Source organism: Ambystoma mexicanum, chromosome 10 (assembly GCF_040938575.1).
Source record: "Ambystoma mexicanum isolate Mex_15411 chromosome 10, UKY_AmexF1_1, whole genome shotgun sequence".
In the NCBI taxonomy this organism is placed as follows: Eukaryota; Metazoa; Chordata; class Amphibia; order Caudata; family Ambystomatidae; genus Ambystoma; species Ambystoma mexicanum.
This window is the reverse complement of record NC_090932.1, coordinates 968,613,214-968,633,174: the sequence shown is the minus strand read 5'-3', so window position 1 is coordinate 968,633,174 and position 19,961 is coordinate 968,613,214. Positions and strand designations below refer to the sequence as shown.

The window sequence follows — 19,961 nt, the reverse complement described above, 5'->3', positions numbered from 1 at the left end:
CTATCATTGTGAAAGTACTGGGTGTAACCCTGGCGTTCTCAGCTTCAGTCTCTTCTTCAGTTCTATTATGAAAAAATGTCTTAGGTTTTACCACCTTATGTATTTTTTTTTAAAAGTCTGTCTGCGTGTAGTCCATGTTGTTAGAAGGTACAAAAGATAATCCCTTATTTAATACTTGTTTCAAAATGACAAAGTTCTTTTGGAAAGATTAGTGATAAGGTTCTCACTCAATGATTGTCGTGGTGGCATCGGTACCCTGTCTTGCGATCTAGTTCTTGGCCCTTGAACTCGGCTTGCTTTTCTTGCGCGTGTCCACAGCCTCTCCTCTTCCTCTGTGTCCTCTGAATCTTTGCTGTTCATTGTAATATTCTGCACAATAGAGTTCGCAAATCCTACGTGTTTTATATTGTTGCGCTTGCTGCCCTGCTTGAACCACGAAATTTGATCTAAAAACATTCTCTTTTTTTCTGCTGCCCTTGTGTTTGTACTTCTGTGTTGTTGCTCGTGTTTTCTCTCTCCTTATCGGCATCCGAGTGCGAGCTAACAGGTGATGAGGCCGGTGAGCGTTCATGTGAGCGAGGTGCCATAGTAGTATCATGCCTGGCTTGAAAGGTATAAACTTTGTCTAGATGTTAGTCCTTCCCATCGCTGAACAATTTTGGGATTTTCCGCATTTTAATCTCATCATGGTGCTGTTTAACAATGCCATTCAGAGTCCTAAAGTTTTTATCTTTAGTGGCATCTGGTGATGGCATCTCTGTTATTGTTTTCTGTTTAAAGATTAGTAGTTCCGTTTGTTTGTTTTCCCTGTCTGCATGCTCTATTAATAGCTCAATCATCATAGTGGAGGCGGATTCAAGGTTCTCTTCCCATTTATCAACCACATCTTTGTCCTCACTGTGAAGTCTGGCATGATGCAAATCCTTAGCCCTCATGGTATCTTTGTGTGTTCCAACTATTTCTGCATAGTCCCACGTTCCCACTACTTGTTAATCTCTTTTATTGATAATCTCTCTAATTTAACAAATGTATCTCCTAGTGCCTCCTTGTAGTTGGAAGTTTTGAACGCATGTGTAGTGCTACCTCTAGGGGTGAATAGTGCCTCAAAGTCCTCATCCCTAATGTTTCTATAGTCATCAATACTTAATAATTGATTTAAGTAAATTGTTCAAGTATCAGACATCGGCTGCTGCTCACAACTTGAATATGTTTTGTAATTTGTGTGGTTATGAAGTTGCTTTGGAAGCACCCTCAGAGCTTGGATTAGTTCCTAAATGTGTTTTGCCTTTAAGGCAATTCAGAGAGCTGTTTGCCAGGTGGAGGGGGACCTACAACCTAGGCCTTAGAATATAGTTTAGAAGCGAGTGTCCCCATTGTAAGCTTCTCACTCATATCATCAATGAAACACAACAAAATAAATGCTTAATACATGGGTTGTATATCAGAAAGAAGTATTTTGTTGTGTTGCCTGTTTCAATTTGAGGAGCTTTAAGTTCTAGTGCTTCCTTATGCACAACAAGTCTAGAACGCAAGAGTCACTGGGAAAGTGGGCAATAGTACGACCAGATAATCTCATGATGCACTGTCAGCTCATACCCAGATCACCAAAAGTGTGAATACCCTTCTTCACATAGTTTGAAGAGTCATTCTGCTTTTGATCTGGAAGGACGCCTTAAGCAGGGTACCCATTCATTGAGTCACTTTTGCATTATCTATTTTGGTGGAGTGCTGAAGGGTTGATGCCACTTTAACAAAGGGAACAAAACCCAACAGCTGGGCATTTCGATGGGTATTTGATGGTTTATTTATGTATTTACACCGCAGGCATCAGGGCGCATACATTTAGACAAAAGACAACATACCGTTAGACGAGACAACTGGGTCCTAAGGATCTTCTCTAGCTATTTAAAGATGGCTGTCTTCAGCACTTTCCTGAAGGCTAGATAGTTGCTCTCTAGTCTGACTGCCTTTGGCAATCCGTTCCATGTTTGAGCAGCCTTTACTGGAAATGATCTACCTAGCCAGTTTGATCGCTTGAAAGATGGGTAGACAATCTGCCCCAACGATTCGGATATCACAGAGCGGGCAGGTGTATAATGGGATATATGTTCCCTCGGGTAGGCAGGGGACTATAGAGGCATCGATAGACTATGGCCATGGCCTTGAATGTAATCAGATCCTTGAGTGTCAGCCAGTGCAGGGCTTTTCTATCTGAGATAATATGGTCCCTTCAGGTTTTCTTCTTAACAATTCTTACAGCGCTGTTCTGAATAATCTGACATCGAGCAATGCACCCATTGTCTGCTCCTATCAGAGTGTTTCCATAATCCAGGCTAAATAGAATCATGGCCCTTGCTATAATGGCACTGTGATTTTCATTCTAATAATGTCTGATGTGCTTTTATAGTCGTAGATAGTATTGGCAGCTCCTGTTCATGTTACTAACATGGGATTCAGTGCTTAATGACAACTCTAGAAACATTCGCAAGGTCTTTACTTTTTCCAAGAACCCGTATGGGAGAGTTTCTGATCTGAAAGATCTCATATTCCTTGCCTAATTTGGCACGTGCCTGTCATGATCCAAAGATCATCAACTCTGTTTTACTCCCATTTAGACACATCCAGTTGGTTTTCATCCAGGCCTCTATGGTGTTGTAAATTGTCTCAGGTTTACAGGCATCTATGTCGTAGCTGCCACTCAGCTCCATCACCAGCTGAGTGTCATCAGCATAGTTTGCAAAGAATGCTCTGGCGTTATCAAGCATTGTACAGAGACATCTGAGATAGATATTGAAAAGCAGGGGGACAGGCTAGCCTCCTGCGGGACTCCGCAGGTAATGGGTGTCAAAGGTGAGAAGCTTTCCCCCCAATGTATTTCCAGGAAGGAGCGTACCCATCTAGTTGCCTTTGCCCAACAACCACCCATGTTGCAGAGACCACTGAAGTTATTCATGATCTAACAAATCAAAGGCTGCAGACAGGTTAAGCAGTACCAGTATGCCCGACCTGTCTTTGTCCATAATGCTAAGCATATGTGTCTGGAGATCTAGCATAGCTGTTTCTGCACTTGCAGATAAAAGTGGTTGCGCTGCAGCTGAGAGTGTTTGTGGAAGATATCCTAGAATGGCTAATAGCACAGAAATAGCTATTCTAGATCTCCAGACACATATGCTTAGCATTATGGATCTAGCATAGCTGTTTCTGCACTTGCAGATAAAAGTGGTTGCGCTGCAGCTGCGAGCGTTTGTGGAATATATCCTAGAATGGCTAATAGCACAGAAATAGCTATTCTAGATCTCCAGACACATATGCTTAGCATTATGGATCTAGCATAGCTGTTTCTGCACTTGCAGACAAAAGTGGTTGCGCTGCAGCTGCGAGCGTTTGTGGAAGATATCCTAGAATGGCTAATAGCACAGAAATAGCTATTCTAGATCTCCAGACACATATGCTTAGCATAATGGATCTAGCATAGCTGTTTCTGCACTTGCAGATAAAAGTGGTTGCGCTGCAGCTGCGAGCGTTTGTGGAAGATATCCTAGAATGGCTAATAGCACAGAAATAGCTATTCTAGATCTCCAGACACATATGCTTAGCATTATGGATCTAGCATAGCTGTTTCTGCACTTGCAGATAAAAGTGGTTGCGCTGCAGCTGCGAGCGTTTGTGGAAGATATCCTAGAATGGCTAATAGCACAGAAATAGCTATTCTAGATCTCCAGACACATATGCTTAGCATAATGGATCTAGCATAGCTGTTTCTGCACTTGCAGATAAAAGTGGTTGCGCTGCAGCTGCGAGCGTTTGTGGAAGATATCCTAGAATGGCTAATAGCACAGAAATAGCTATTCTAGATCTCCAGACACATATGCTTAGCATTATGGATCTAGCATAGCTGTTTCTGTGCTATGAGCCATTCTAAGATGTTATCTTTCACAAACGCTTGCAGCTGCAGCGCAGCCTCTTCATCAAGGATCTTCAATAGGAAATTACAATTGGTAATCGGACGTAGATTACTCGGGTCCCTCTGGTCGAAGCCTGTTTTTTTAACTAGGGTAATGGTGTCCCAAGAGAATGAAGGCTTGCATTTTTACCTCACATGGTTTATCCGGGGAGCACGTCTGCAGACGAAATATGATATGCCGTATTTCTGTTGCATTACCTTCTCACAAGTAAGAGACCCCTTTAGATTACATACTTGCATTTCGAACAGCAACGCACAGCTGAAAGTTAATGTAGGCAACCAGAATATTGTATATATTAAATCTACTTCATATAGCATATATGTGTGTCCATTAACCACAATCATAAAATGTGAAATGTATTACATCTATGACATATACAGTCTATAAAACGTATGTCGCACAAACTGCATATATGTGCCTTTCTAAAAGTAGGGCATGTCAGCAATTCCCACTGCAGAGCTTGAAAACAGGTACAGCACACTATTACACATTTCCCTGTGCACTCCTGTAAAAGGTGTGTTACAAAATCTTTAGAGCACAGGGAGCTCTACTTCTGGTCCCTTCTAGTGCTCACGCCCCACCAGCAAAGGACACCCCATGTAGCACCCCAGCCTGAGTAGAATCACTCAGATCTAAAAACACAATTCAAGAGACTATGGATTTAAGGACATTTGGATATTTCTTGGTAATCCTAGCCACGACCCCGGGCTGATCTTAACCATCAGAAAAGTGGCTGCGTTAAGTTTTCATTTTTTTACATTACAACTGTGATTTACTGATGTATTTAAAGGAAAGTTGAATTCTTCAATGAAATAGAAATGACATGTTTATATTTGTGTTAAAAATTATACTTAATGACAGTTTGAGATAATCTGAACATTAGACAGAAAATGAGCTCCCGGCAGAGCATTGTCGGGCCAGACAGAATCCATTCACCTTAATTGACATTCAGGGCTGTTCTTACCTAGTTTAACCTCTGCATTTTCTGTCAACAGCACATTCTGCCCCTTAATATCTCGATGAATCACTTTATGCTGGTGAAGGTGACTCAACCCCTGCAGATTGTGGAGAAAAAGAGAATTCAATAAAACCCAGAGCTCTCAAATTCGTTATCGGACTTGTAGAAACACATAATTAAGAAAACGCTTTAATGCTTGCTAAAAGAGTACCTTGATGAACCCTTCCATCTTGCCACAAGCCCACACTGCCGTTTAGTATGCGCATCGTTATCTATATAGTCGGATCCTTTATAATCACATATTATATTCAGAAAATGGTTGGGAGGCATGGGCGAGAGCTTACCATATGCCATACCTGGAAATTCATCCCGCAAGCCCAGAGCAAAGGACTGCAGGTATGCAGGTATGCAGCTGTTAAAGAGAACGCTTGCATTTTTGCTATGCGTGAGAAATACGTCATAGTGCAATAGGACAGCTCCGTTTTATACATAGCTATACTGACCTCTTCCACTCTCAGATCATACAGTAGGAGTAGTGTGCTATGCATGAGAATAGCATGATAGTTGTATAGGGTATCTCGGTTTTATAGATCGCTATAGTCGCATCTTCCACTCTCAGATCATACAGTACAAGTATTTTTCTATGCATGAGAATAATGTCAGTCGTATAGGACATCTCTAATTAATAGATAGCTATAGTGACCTCTTCTACTCTCAGATCATACAGTAGAAGTATTGTGCTATGCATGTGAAGAACGACAGTCGTAGAAGACAGCTCTGTTATATACAAAGCTATAGTGGCCTCTCCCACTCTCAGATCATACAGTAGAAGTATTTTGCTATGCGTGAGAATAACGTCAGTCATATCGGACATCTCTGTTTTATAGCTAGCTATAGTGGCCTCTTCTACTCTCAGATCATGCAGTAGAAGTATTTTGCTTGTATTTTTTAAACCCTTCATAGCATTGATCATGTTTGGCACACTTGACTAAAGGCATGGGTGAGATGGAGTCTAGGCGTGGTTGATCTCTTACATACTGTATTTCAAGTATGGATGACTAGGTAAATACTATAGATTCTCTGCTTATCACATGTACAGTACATGTTAGGCATGGATCAACAGGTGCAGAACACGAAGGAAAGGTTACTTACCTCCTACAGAAATGCGAGGCAGGGTGGAAGCTATTTAGCACCTGCTTTTAGCCTAGAAGAGCCTGGTTAGATTGAAAGGAACAGCTACCAGGAGCTACTTTTGGCTCCTCCGGCCATCTGGTGCCTTACAAACATACACTGAGTATTTGGGAATGTTAATAAAGAATAAATAGAACACATTTAGTACATATTTAAACATAATGAATCATACAGAATGGACAAAAAGTTAAAGTTTGCCTCTCCTGTAGGAGTTAGATTTGTAGTGTGCTGTGCACTCTTCACCTGGTTCCTCAGTAGTAGCTCCTGCCTACTGGGTGATGCCCAAAACCCAGGGACAACTTTTAGCTTCGGCTCAGTGTCAGCAAGACCTATATTGGAGTCCATTTAATAAAATGTCAAAAAGCAAACAAGGCATTAGGCGACCTCTAACGCACGATACCTATGTTGGGACAATGCATATTTTGTTTTGCAAGCTTTCGGGTGACAGAGCCCATCCTCAGGAAACGACAATCACGTCAACCATGTAAAAAATGTCTAGTCACAATTTGTATTTTCGCTTTGACATATAACCAGAATTCGGACATGTGAATTTTGTCAGATTTGTCAGATTTGTAACGTGGCTCAGACCAGACTCGAGCAGGGCAGGGGCAGGGGGGCATGGCCTCCCACTTCCCCCAAAGGCCAACCCCTGGCCTCCCTAGAAAGGAGGCCTTGTCAGTGGTGGTGTTTTTATTTCCTTTTTGTCTTATTTTTTCTTCAAAAGGATGAATGTATTTTAACTATACAGAATAAAAAAAATAAAAAATAAAAAAGTTAACCACCACTGGTATCTGGGGGATGGTGGGGTGGTGTTGGAGGTGAGACTAGGGGGGTAAAAACAGGCCGGGAGGATTTCGCGATGAGCATTCTGAGGAGCTGCACTGCAGGAAGTCCGGTCAGGATTTGTTTGCTTGCCCTGGATAATGCTTTATACTACACAGCCATGAAAGCAAACGACCAGGGATATCGAGGGCCATTTACACCTCTAGGTAAGGTAGCACACACTTGCTCAAGCAGGCAGCCTACAACTGTCTAGCAAGTTCCTGCTTTTTTAACTGCACTTTTAATCTTACTTACATTTCAAACCTCGCATTTATAAGGTAGCTATTGTTTCAAACCTATCAAGTTGATTTCTGTAATTTAATGTAGTTTTTATGTGTGGGAATACAACTGTTGTTCCAATCATGCCTTATAAGATGGTTTACTGTAGAAAACAAATGTCAGGTGATGATGCTTGGACACAGATTTCTGCAGCAGGTGCATAAACGGTTGGAACCCTGACAAATGACATGCACTGAAACATAAGACACCGCAAGCATTTTTAGGCCTTGTGGTCCAGCAGTTTGGGCAGGACTGCTCATATTAGTGGCAGGGAGGCCAAGGCTGATTTGTAAATAACGGTATGCAAGTCTGAAACAAGCAATGCCAGTGGTTGTGACTGACTCAGAGCCTTACATCCATCAGATTGAGGGCCCTTACAAATTCCATTCAAAGTATATATTCTGCTACACTAACTACTTGAGTATAAGTGAAACAAGGTTGGTAGTAAGAAAAATGTAATTCTGGAGGCAAGAGTGTAGTAAGATCAAACAGATTTGATGTAAAGCTTTGAAGTAGGCTATTAGGTGTAAGCCAGAACAATTGCATTGGACCACAGATAGAATGGAGAAAGGATGTTAGGAGGAACGCACATTCAATGGACAAGTTTGGTTGTTAATCCACTGCCATGTTAATCCCTATGGTATTCCCACCAACTACCTGCCCCCTCCCTGCTGAAACATACCCTCTTGGGTACTATTTGAGCTAGCTCTGTCACAAAGTAACATCCAACTTTGTCCTGTATTGGGCCTGCTTGTGTTATATCTAAGGATTTTTTTGAGCGTTTAATGACTTTATTGCCTCTGTAAATGAGCTCCTTTTGTAATAAAATAAATCTCTTAACATGGTGTGCTTTCAGCCAGTAGATTTAAAAGAAAATGGTGTCCTGGCATATGTTCCTTGCACTGGAATCCCAAAACAAGCAATTGCAAAACCAACCATTTTGATATGTGTACGTATTACACAAGCATTTGACAGACAATGATAACATATGCCTAGGTACTCACAGCATTTTCTTGATGTTCCCATCTTATTGCCAGGTGGTACCTTTATGGCAGTGCCTGGCAAATGTCTTTCCCATGTCTATTCAAAAGCCCTAACTGTTGGCGTTGCTGATGCGTGTTGGTTTCAGTGTATCTCCCTAAGTGAAAGTATATATGCCCTGATGTGGGAGCCTTGTTTGCAACTCCTAGGGACACAAATTGTACCTCACTGAGTTGGTCCAACAAGACCCTATCTGAACACATCAAGGCTAGGATGGCAAGTATGGACCAACTTCAGCTCATCTTCTCATGCATACTTTCCAGTGGGGTTCTGACCTAAATAGTATGCATCTTTGTGTGGAAGCCTAGCTTGCCTGGCCAGAACTTTTTATGAAATGGTCATACTATTGGAGTAGCAATGAACAATGTGTGTATGCAAACTGAATAAACCATGAGTATTTTGGGTCTGGTTTGCAAAGTATGGTATGACTGCTAGGTGTTTAGGCAGCGCCACAAATGGAAGTTATTTACTGTGGGATCCCACCACAGGGGCACGGGTGCAGGACTGGAGGATTTTTCCCACTTCCCCCAATAACCATTTGGCTCTCAGAAGATTGATTATGAAACCATGAAAATAACACAAGAAAAGAGTATTTCTGAGTATATGTTTCTGGCAAAGTATAACAGGTGCACATCTGTTAAACGTACAACAAGGGCATCGAAATATTTCCTGCAGAGTTCAATCAGAGGTGAATTTAACAGCCAGACAATGGACACATGCCCATTGGGCACCCTTGCTCTGCCTTTCTCCCTGCAAAGCCAGTCAGGGCTGCACAGGTGCTGCCAGTGAGGCCTTATCTTTTTAACATGTCTCAGATGCAGATTAGAGGAAGTGATTAGTGATAGGAAAGGTACTTTTTCTTTAAATAATATACGCGTTTAATTAGCTACTTAAGTGTGATTGGAAATGATGGGGGAACAGAACAAGCTGTGTGAAACAATGACTTTGTTATGCATTTCATTTCACTTTGTGTCTCTATGGGATTTTTTAAACTTCTCATTAATTAGCATTCTGGAACTTGTAGGCTTCCAATCAGGACAGGGAAAATAAAGCTAAAATCAAATCATTTTACTGCCTCTTTTTCCACTCCACAGGACTTGGAAAATTACGAACTATGATTGTAGCCTTATCAGTAAAAGCAAGCAGATTCCAAATCGTTCATTCTGTGAGAGATTTACACTTTTCCATACACATAGTGTAAGAATTAAGTGAAAAGGCGATTTTGCCTACGTTTTGCTATTTACTTTTCCAGTACTTTGTGGAAACAATTCATTTTGCCTGTAGGGGCCCTTTTGCAAAGAAGTGCAAACAGGAGTGGTGCCCTCTATGCAATTTAGGATTCAAAACAACATGTCACCAATACTCTTTCATCAACCCGATTCTACAATGATGAACCTATTGTCAGGTTGGTTTATCATGTGACTTGTGTGCATTTTTAAAGTAATCTATATAAAATTGAGCATTATTTTGTATTGTTTATTACAAACCTTCACAAAAGAAGTTAGCAAAGTAAGAAAAGAAGAAACTAAATAAATGGAAAAAGAAAAGTAAAGAGAAAAATCGAACACAGAAACTTACAATAATAATCATTTAATTTTCATGGCTTTCAATCATTGGTATAAGAGTATGCAATTCATAACAATAAAAAATGTTTTTCTATATATCATCCCTATCACATAAAGTTTAGTAACAGCTATGGTAAGCAGGGTGTGAGTACCAGTTCAAATTCTGTACAAAAAGTGCCTTAAAGACTCAGAATTTTAATATTTTCGGTATTTAAAACCAAAATTCAATATATATTTGTACCAACTTGAACTGGGAAGATGTGTGGTCAAGTCCCAAATTTGAGGCTAGGCTAAAATTCTGGCTTTACCACTTAACCAACGTGTGTAATCCTGGGCAAATCATTTAATCTCACTTTTCCTGCCAAATTTCTGAGCCCCAGTATGGTTTAATAGATGGGCAGTGCAGGGGTCAGGGCCTGCCAAGGAGACATACACACCTCTTTCTTTGGAAATGTAAGGCCACATTTATTGATCCAAATTGTGACATTCAATAGCAAAGTAAACATGTCAAATAAGAAGTCATCATGGACAATTCCATATTATAAACAGTATGTACCAGATAATTATGTATGGGGGTGGCAGGGGAGCGGCAGCCCCTCCTCCCTGCCACATCCAACCGGGAGTGATACCAGGAAGCCGAAAACCCCTCAACATGCACTGTCTACCTCCTGATCCCACACACGCAAAATTCAATTAGAATTAGCTGCAAAATTACAACTAAGAATTTGCTTCAAAATGTCATTTGTAAGAAACAAAATATCCTATTTCTTGCTTCAATATTTATTGAGGAAGAGGGGGGCTGTCTTGCACAACAAAAAGGCTGGTCCACAAGCACCTCCTACATGGCCTGCTGGGAGTAGCCACAGCATTCAGGGAGGTATTATTGAGCGCACACTATCTTAGATGGAATAAGAACTGGGGGCCTTGTCGCTCAGACCCTGCAGAGGAGGAGGTGGCATCATCCTCGATTCTCCCCAGCCAGGCCAAGAAGACATGTGGGGGAAGGGTGCGGTAGGTGGGAGTGATTGTAAATGGGAATGGTAGTCATGGGGAGCTGGTGGAAGGTGACGGGGTGATATTGCCACACTATTTTTTTTCTGCTTCTCCTTTGGTCTGTACTATTTTTGTATATCTCAATTATTGAAAAATGGTACAAAACATAGATCTTTGGGCATGATTAATTTGGATTCCTCTCTCAGACTCTTGTTAAGGGTTCTGCAGTATACAGCTTTAACTTTTCATGCTCTGGCAATAGTTTTCCTTATGGAGATGGGGGAGCGTATGGAAGATGAAGTGAGTAGCCAAAAAGAAGGTCAAATGAGTGAGGGAGCTTATGGAAGGAAACAAAGGAGCAAATGGAAGAAGAGAGCAAAAGACTGTGGAAGGGGTACTGGAGAGCCTGTGATGTATTAAGGACAAGCATGTGGAAGGTGAGATCAGATTTCCCATTTGAACAAATTGAGTGAACCTGGGCAAATCACCTCATGTCAGACAACCCTGGTGAGGTGAATAGTCATACCCCTAAACATACAGCTCCAAAAGTAGAAAAAGACAACTTAAAAAACAGGTAACATTCGTTGCACTCATGACAGCGATTAAAAACTCCAAACATAAGCTTCACACCCATGCCCCACCTACCCGGGACCAACTGTCAGCTTTGTCCAAGAATTAATTTGCCTTTAATCTGCCAGGGAGTGCAATCCCAACAAGCATCTTCATCAGTGTTGCGGGTAGATGTGTCCTAACAAAATGGGTTTGAATCCAGGCTTCTGCACCTTATAAAGCAGTCCAACAGACTAAACCAAATTAAGGGCAACAGGATTTTTCAAATCCAGAAAGACGTTTCTTGCCAGATCACGGATCTGAGAAAAGTGGGACCATCCCTGATCACAAACCTGCCCCCTCCCCCCCAGATACAAATTCCTGGAGCCGGGCCTGATGTGGCTGAGCGCAATATGACAAACCTCTAGTTTATGGCAGCTTGCCATGGTAGCAGGAGTGACGGGCTTGTGTGAACAGGCCTACTAGGGGCGCTCAAGTAGTTCCTGCTTCAAACTGAGAAACGAAGCTTGACTGGCAATGCAGGCAGCATTTTAATCACGGGAGGGCATTTAGTGTGTAAACCTATTTCTAGGCAGGGGGCAGGGTTCCTATAATGTTTTGCTTGTCGCTGGCGGTTTGGAGGTTTATATGAACGTCCAAGCTATTCATCTGGTGTGTAAGCAAGCGGAGGACAAGCTAACGTGGGCAGTGTGGAACCAGCAGAACTGTAAACAGCACTACTCGCAAAAAGCTATATGGGCAAATCGTCTGGACTTCCAGGTTGGAGAGTGAGTTAGCTGTTATGCCTTCTGGCAACATATGTCTGGTCCGTTTGGTTGGGTTTGGATTCTGTGGGAAAGAACCACGGATCTTTCATTACTTAAAGGGCATTTGGCTGCAAGTTGGCTCCGCGAGTTAAGGGCCCAAGACAAACATCAGTGCCATGCCTGCAGGAGACCGGTTTGCATACCGGCAGGGGCCACTTAGCCTTTCATCCTTCCGAGGTCGATACATGGAGTACCTTTAAATGAAGTATTTATAACAAACATTAAGACAAAGCTTAGAAGCATGACACAACTGGAATTGAGGGCTATATAACAGAATGATGCATTATTACACTGATAAACGCAGACAATTCTCCACCCTCAGATATCTACAGTTACTTGTCCCGGGAGGATAGCTCCACGGCAATGGGCTCGCCTTGGAAACAAGAGGACACGAAGCAACACAGGTTCGATCATCGGGTCCTCGCTTAGAAACCTCCGAGCGTGTTAAGAGACATATTCGTGCAACAGCGCCGCGATGCCACCGGGCTGTGTGAGCGCTTTAAAAATGCAAATAAATAACTAAATACAGGGCAATCATCGAATTTAAGACATCCGAGGAGGCGAACATACACAAGGTGCTTGAAGAAAAATATATATGTAAACGGCACAGAGAGGACTGCTTACAAGTGAACTTCCGTGCAGAAGCCCTTTCGATCACATTTAGATTCGTGTTGACAACTGGTGTAAATCTAACATGCATAGGCTATCCGAGCGCGCACTAGGGTTTCTGTGTTAGGCTTAAACCACTAAGCAAATGAATTGTAAATGCCTTCCGCGCATGTCGGCAGGCAGGCATTGGGTCCGTCTGCTTTGACAAGTGTATAAAGCTTATGCCCGCACCCTCTAAGTGCACGCAAGCTGAGATGCCCACCTACTAGTGAGGCAGACCGGATGGGCTGTCAAAATCATAAGTTACAATCTAAGCCCCGCTCAGTGTCACACGTCTATCAAACTCAGAGGCTGCATAAAAGGCATGTGCATAAAGCTCATGCCTGCTTGGCCACACTACCTGGAGCAACATGATCCCATTGCTTTCAGGACAGGTGCATAAAGCTCATGCCTTCCTTGCCACACCACCTGGAGCAGCATGATCCCATTGCTTTCAGGACAGGTGCATAAAGCGTATGCCTGCCTTGCCACACCACCTGGAGAAGCATGATCCCATTGCTTTCAGGACAGGTGCATAAAGCTTATGCCTGCCTTGCCACACCACCTGGAGCAGCATGATCCCATTGCTTTCAGGACAGGTGCATAAAGCTTATGCCTGCCTTGCCACACCACCTGGAGCAGCATGATCCCATTGCTTTCAGGACAGGTGCATAAAGCTTATGCCTTCCTTGCCACACCACCTGGAGCAGCATGATCCCATTGCTTTCAGGACAGGTGCATAAAGCTTATGCCTGCCTTGCCACACCACCTGGAGCAGCATGATCCCATTGCTTTCAGGACAGGTGCATAAAGCGTATGCCTGCCTTGCCACACCACCTGGAGCAGCATGATCCCATTGCTTTCAGGACAAGTGTATAAAGCTTATGCCCGCACCCTCTAAGTGCACGCAAGCTGAGATGCTCACCTACTAGTGAGGCAGACCGGATGGGCTGTCAAAATCATAAGTTACAATCTAAGCCCCGCTCAGTGTCACACGTCTATCAAACTCAGAGGGTGCAAAAAAGGCATGTGTATAAAGCTCATGCCTGCCTTGCCACACCACCTGGAGCAGCATGATCCCATTGCTTCCAGGACAGGTGCATAAAGCTTATGCCTGCCTTGCCACACCACCTGGAGCAGCATGATCCCATTGCTTTCAGGACAGGTGCATAAAGCTCATGCCTGCTTGGCCACACTACCTGGAGCAACATGATCCCATTGCTTTCAGGACAGGTGCATAAAGCTCATGCCTGCCTTGCCACACCACCTGGAGCAGCATGATCCCATTGCTTTCAGGACAGGTGCATAAAGCTCATGCCTGCCTTGCCACACCACCTGGAGCAGCATGATCCCATTGCTTTCAGGACAGGTGCATAAAGCTCATGCCTGCCTTGCCACACCACCTGGAGCAGCATGATCCCATTGCTTTCAGGACAGGTGCATAAAGCTCATGCCTGCTTGGCCACACTACCTGGAGCAGCATGATCCCATTGCTTTCAGGACAGGTGCATAAAGCTCATGCCTGCCTTGCCACACCACCTGGAGCAGCATGATCCCATTGCTTTCAGGACAGGTGCATAAAGCTCATGCCTGCCTTGCCACACCACCTGGAGCAGCATGATCCCATTGCTTTCAGGACAGGTGCATAAAGCTTATGCCTGCCTTGCCACACCACCTGGAGCAACATGATCCCATTGCTTTCAGGACAGGTGCATAAAGCTTATGGCTGCCTTGCCACACCACCTGGAGCAGCATGATCCCATTGCTTTCAGGACAGGTGCATAAAGCTTATGCCTGCCTTGCCACACCACCTGGAGCAGCATGATCCCATTGCTTTCAGGACAGGTGCATAAAGCTTATGCCTGCCTTGCCACACCACCTGGAGCAGCATGATCCCATTGCTTTCAGGACAGGTGCATAAAGCTTATGCCTGCCTTGCCACACCACCTGGAGCAACATGATCCCATTGCTTTCAGGACAGGTGCATAAAGCTTATGCCTGCCTTGCCACACCACCTGGAGCAGCATGATCCCATTGCTTTCAGGACAGGTGCATAAAGTTTATGCCTCCCTTGCCACACCACCTGGAGCAGCATGAACCCATTGCTTTCAGGACAGGTGCATAAAGCTTATGCCTGCCTTGCCACACCACCTGGAGCAGCATGATCCCATTGCTTTCAGGACAGGTGCATAAAGCTTATGCCTCCCTTGCCACACCACCTGGAGCAGCATGGTCCCATTGCTTTTATGAAAGCAGTCAGAGAAAGACAACCTATCGCAGTTATCTCACACATATCAACTCTGGAAAGGGCTCCAGCCCAAGGAAGCCTTCTCCCATCTTGGAAAAAGTAAGTACGCATTTTATCCTGAAATGAGGTCTGCCTGCACAGAGCCTTCCAAAAAGGTGCAGGCGTGCAGGTGGCATCTACGCGAAATTGAACAAAATACGTAGAGGTTTAGCTGCATTATTTGATGCTAATTTTAAATCCACTTTTGGAGACCTGGGTTTTGTTTGGCTACTTATTTACACTCTTAATGGATTTCCAGTACCTTGCTGTGGCCTTACCTGGGAATGCACACAGCGCGCCATTCTTAAACTGAAGCATTGCCGCATCATGCACCATCTTCAATGTAAATGAGACTGGGGGCCACCCAGAAAAACTGATGCTTACATTTCACTTCACTCCCAGGGGAAAGAGTACATTTACAGGTCTTCACTAGATCACCTAAGCACAGCTGCATTTGGACATTCAAAAGCAGCATACTACCCTTTGATGATATTACCTACATCATCCTCTTGGCAAACCCAAGATACACATACATGATGAGCACTGCAGCCTGTACTACATTTAATCTGCACCTTGCCAGTAAAATGCTGTGCCTCCATTTTCACCAGGACAAATAATTGCTCCGATGCAAACATAATGTAATGTTCTTTTCTTCAAATGCCAGTGCTCACTTGCACTGCAACAATGCAAAGTGTGTGCAACGCAGGCTCCTGTGACTGAAGGCCAGCGGAAAGATACAAGCATTTCTAAGACTGGGTTTGAAGACCATTTCCATGGTTACAGGGGTAGTGGGGTATTAGTTAATCTACTTTGGTAGAAGGTTACATACACTCTCCTCTAAAGCACATCCAGGGTGACCATTGACAGAAGAAATGTCAGACCCAGAGAGGCAGGGCATGGCCAATGGCCACCTTGTTTCACCCAGTGGCGGGAATAACAGCAAATCCTGGATTAACAGCAATGATATGATATTGCACTAAAATCAAAGAGTTCATTACTTACGATTGATTGATTTTGTAAATTTGTATAGCGCACAAATACCCATAGGTTTATAGACGGTGTTCTTGATACTGCCCCAGTCAGGGGTCTGCAACCATTGGCTGTCCAGATGTTTTGGACTGCAATTCCCATGATATCTGGCTATTGACTATGCTGGTTAGGAATGATTGGAGTTGTAGTCCAAAACATCTGGAGAGCCAAAGGTTGCAGCCCCCTGGCCTATGAGAACAAATAGGTTTTCAGTTGTGATCTGAACGGTGAAACACAATAATTAGAACGTGTAGAGGGGCAGAGAATAACAGATTTTAGCCGCCTGGACTTTTCCACCTTTAGATTTTAAAGGAAGAGGAGCAGCCCATAAAGGACATTGCTGTTCACTTTGGAGATCTTTCTCCTGCACATACTAGTAATTCTGGAGGGGAGATAGCAGGCAGGCAACGCTAAACCCCACTCTACCTTGGGCATCTAACCAATGCATGATGTTCCAGTGACTTTGCTTTCAGGGGTCGGAGCTGGTCTGTAAACAATACTCCCATTCCTGAGAGCTGACTCCTACAATACTCCCATTCCTGAGCGCTGACTCCTATAATACTCCCATTCCTGAGCGCTGACTCCTACAATACTCCCATTCCTGAGCGCTGACTCCTATAATACTCCCATTCCTGAGCGCTGACTCCTATAATACTCCCATTCCTGAGCGCTGACTCCTATAATACTCCCATTCCTGAGCGCTGACTCCTACAATACTCCCATTCCTGAGCGCTGACTCCTACAAAACTCCCATTCCTGAGCGCTGACTCCTACAAAACTCCCATTCCTGAGCGCTGACTCCTAAACGATGTTTCCAATTGAACAGCGGCCAAGTAATTTATTGGGTGTCCTAACACAACACCAAAAGCAACAACTCGCAAAAGAACGCTAGATGCAGTGTGCATGTTCACCTACCTTCTATTGAATCGTTTTTAGAAATCCACTATCGAATTCTTACATTCTTATTCCTCGAGAAACTGCAATTATATATGTATTTTTTATTTTCATTTATTCATGTGTAATGCACTGGAGCCCCCAGGCATCAGGGTGCAGAGGAGAGAAAGGAGACAGAAGAGAACGAGGAGAGAAGGGAGACAGAAGAGAACGAGGAGGGAAGGGACACAGAGGAGAGAAGGGAAACATAAGAGAACGAGGAAAGAAGGGAGACAGAAGAGAACGAGGAGAGAATGGAGACAGAAGAGAAGGAGGAGAGAAGGGACACAGAAGAGAACGAGGAGAGAAGGGAGACAGAAGAGAACGAGGAGAGAAGGGAAACAGAAGAGAACGAGGAGAGAAGGAACAGAGGAGAGAAGGGAGACATAAGAGAACGAGGAAAGAAGGGACACAGAAGAGACGAGGAGAGAAGGGAGACAGAAGAGAACGAGGAGAGAAGGGACACAGACGAGAACGAGGACAGAAGGGAGACAGAAGAGAAAGAGGACAGAAGAGAGCGAGGAGAGAAGGGAGACAGAAGAGAACGAGGAGAGAAGGGAGAAAGAAGGGAGACAGAAGAGAACGAGGAGAGAAGGGAGACAGAAGAGAACGAGGAGAGAAGGGAGACAGAAGAGAACGAGGACAGAAGGGAGACAGAAGAGAGCGAGGAGAGAAGGGAGATAGAAGAGAACGAGGACAGAAGGGAGACAGAAGAGAACGAGGACAGAAGGGAGACAGAAGAGAACGAGGACAGAAGGGAGACAGAAGAGAACGAGGACAGAAGGGAGACAAAAGAGAACAAGGACAGAAGGGAGACAAAAGAGAGCGAGGAGAGAAGGGAGACAAAAGAGAACGAGGACAGAAGGGAGACAAAAGAGAAAGAGGAGAGATGGGAGATAGAAGAGAACGAGGAGAACGAGGAGAGAATGGAGATAGAAGAGAACGAGGACAGAAGGGACACAGAGGAGAGAAGGGAGACATAAGAGAACGAGGAAAGAAGGGAGACAGAAGAGAACGAGGAGAGAAGGGAGACACAAGAGAACGAGGAGAGAAGGGACACAGAAGAGAGAAGGGAGACATAAGAGAACGGGGAAAGAAGGGAGACATAAGAGAACGAGGAAAGAAGGGAGACAGAAGAGAACGAGGAGAGAATGGAGACAGAAGAGAAGGAGGAGAGAAGGGACACAGAAGAGAACGAGGAGAGAAGGGAGACAGAAGAGAACGAGGAGAGAAGGGAAACAGAAGAGAACGAGGAGAGAAGGAACAGAGGAGAGAAGGGAGACATAAGAGAACGAGGAAAGAAGGGACACAGACGAGACGAGGAGAGAAGGGAGACAGAAGAGAACGAGGAGAGAAGGGACACAGACGAGAACGAGGACAGAAGGGAGACAGAAGAGAAAGAGGACAGAAGAGAGCGAGGAGAGAAGGGAGACAGAAGAGAACGAGGAGAGAAGGGAGAAAGAAGGGAGACAGAAGAGAACGAGGAGAGAAGGGAGACAGAAGAGAACGAGGAGAGAAGGGAGACAGAAGAGAACAAGGACAGAAGGGAGACAGAAGAGAGCGAGGAGAGAAGGGAGACAGAAGAGAACGAGGACAGAAGGGAGACAGAAGAGAACGAGGACAGAAGGGAGACAGAAGAGAACGAGGACAGAAGGGAGACAGAAGAGAACGAGGACAGAAGGGAGACAAAAGAGAACGAGGACAGAAGGGAGACAAAAGAGAGCGAGGAGAGAAGGGAGACAAAAGAGAACGAGGACAGAAGGGAGACAAAAGAGAAAGAGGAGAGATGGGAGATAGAAGAGAACGAGGAAAGAAGGGAGACAGAAGAGAACGAGGAGAGAAGGGAGACACAAGAGAACGAGGAGAGAAGGGACACAGAAGAGAGAAGGGAGACATAAGAGAACGGGGAAAGAAGGGAGACAGAAGAGAACGAGGAGAGAAGGGACACAGAAGAGAGCGAGGAGAGAAGGCAGACAGAAGAGAACGAGGAGAGAAGGGAGATGGAAGAGAACGAGGACAGAAGGGAGACAGAAGAGAACGAGGACAGAAGAGAGCGAGGAGAGAAGGGAGACAGAAGAGAACGAGGAGAGAAGGGAGAAAGAAGGGAGACAGGAGAGAACGAGGCCAGAAGGGAGACAGAAGAGAGCGAGGAGAGAAGGGAGACAAAAGAGAGCGAGGAGAGAAGGGAGACAAAAGAAAACGAGGACAGAAGGGAGACAAAAGAGAACGAGGAGAGATGGGAGATCGAGGAGAACGAGGAGAGAAGGGAGACCGAAGAGAGCGTAGAGAGAAGGGAGACAGAAGAGAACGAGGACAGAAGGGAGACAGAAGAGAACGAGGAGAGAAGTGAGATAGAAGAGAATGAGGAGAGAAGGGAGACAGAAGAGAACGATGGGAGATAGAAGAGAACGAGGAGAGAAGGGACACAGACGAGAACGAGGACAGAAGGGAGACAGAAGAGAACGAGGACAGAAGAGAGCGAGGAGAGAAGGGAGACAGAAGAGAACGAGGAGAGAAGGGAGAAAGAAGGGAGACAGAAGAGAACGAGGACAGAAGGGAGACAGAAGAGAACGAGGAGAGAAGGGAGACAGAAGGGAGACAGAAGAGAACGAGGAGAGAAGGGAGATAGAAGAGAACGAGGAGAGATGGGAGACGGAAGAGAACGAGGACAGAAGGGAGATGGAAGAGAACGAGGACAGAAGGGAGACAGAAGAGAACGAGGACAGAAGAGAGCAAGGAGAGAAGGGAGACAGAAGAGAACGAGGAGAGAAGGGAGACAGAAGGGAGACAGAAGAGAACGAGTAGAGAAGGAGGACAGAAGGGAGACAGAAGAGAACGAGGCCAGAAGGGAGACAGAAGAGAACAAGGAGAGAA

The 19,961-nt window shown here is 44.5% G+C and overlaps 1 protein-coding gene across 11 annotated transcripts in view; it reads right to left on the bottom strand.

Moving 5' to 3' along the window:
- Positions 1-19,961, bottom strand: part of TNIK (TRAF2 and NCK interacting kinase) — a 1,364,982-nt gene that overhangs the window by 491,342 nt on the left and 853,679 nt on the right. For all 11 annotated transcript variants that reach the window (XM_069618746.1, XM_069618750.1, XM_069618745.1 and 8 more), the window contains exon 6: positions 4,930-5,020. In XM_069618746.1, coding sequence (XP_069474847.1) covers positions 4,930-5,020 — 91 coding nt within the window. The remainder of the gene's footprint in view (positions 1-4,929; positions 5,021-19,961) is intronic.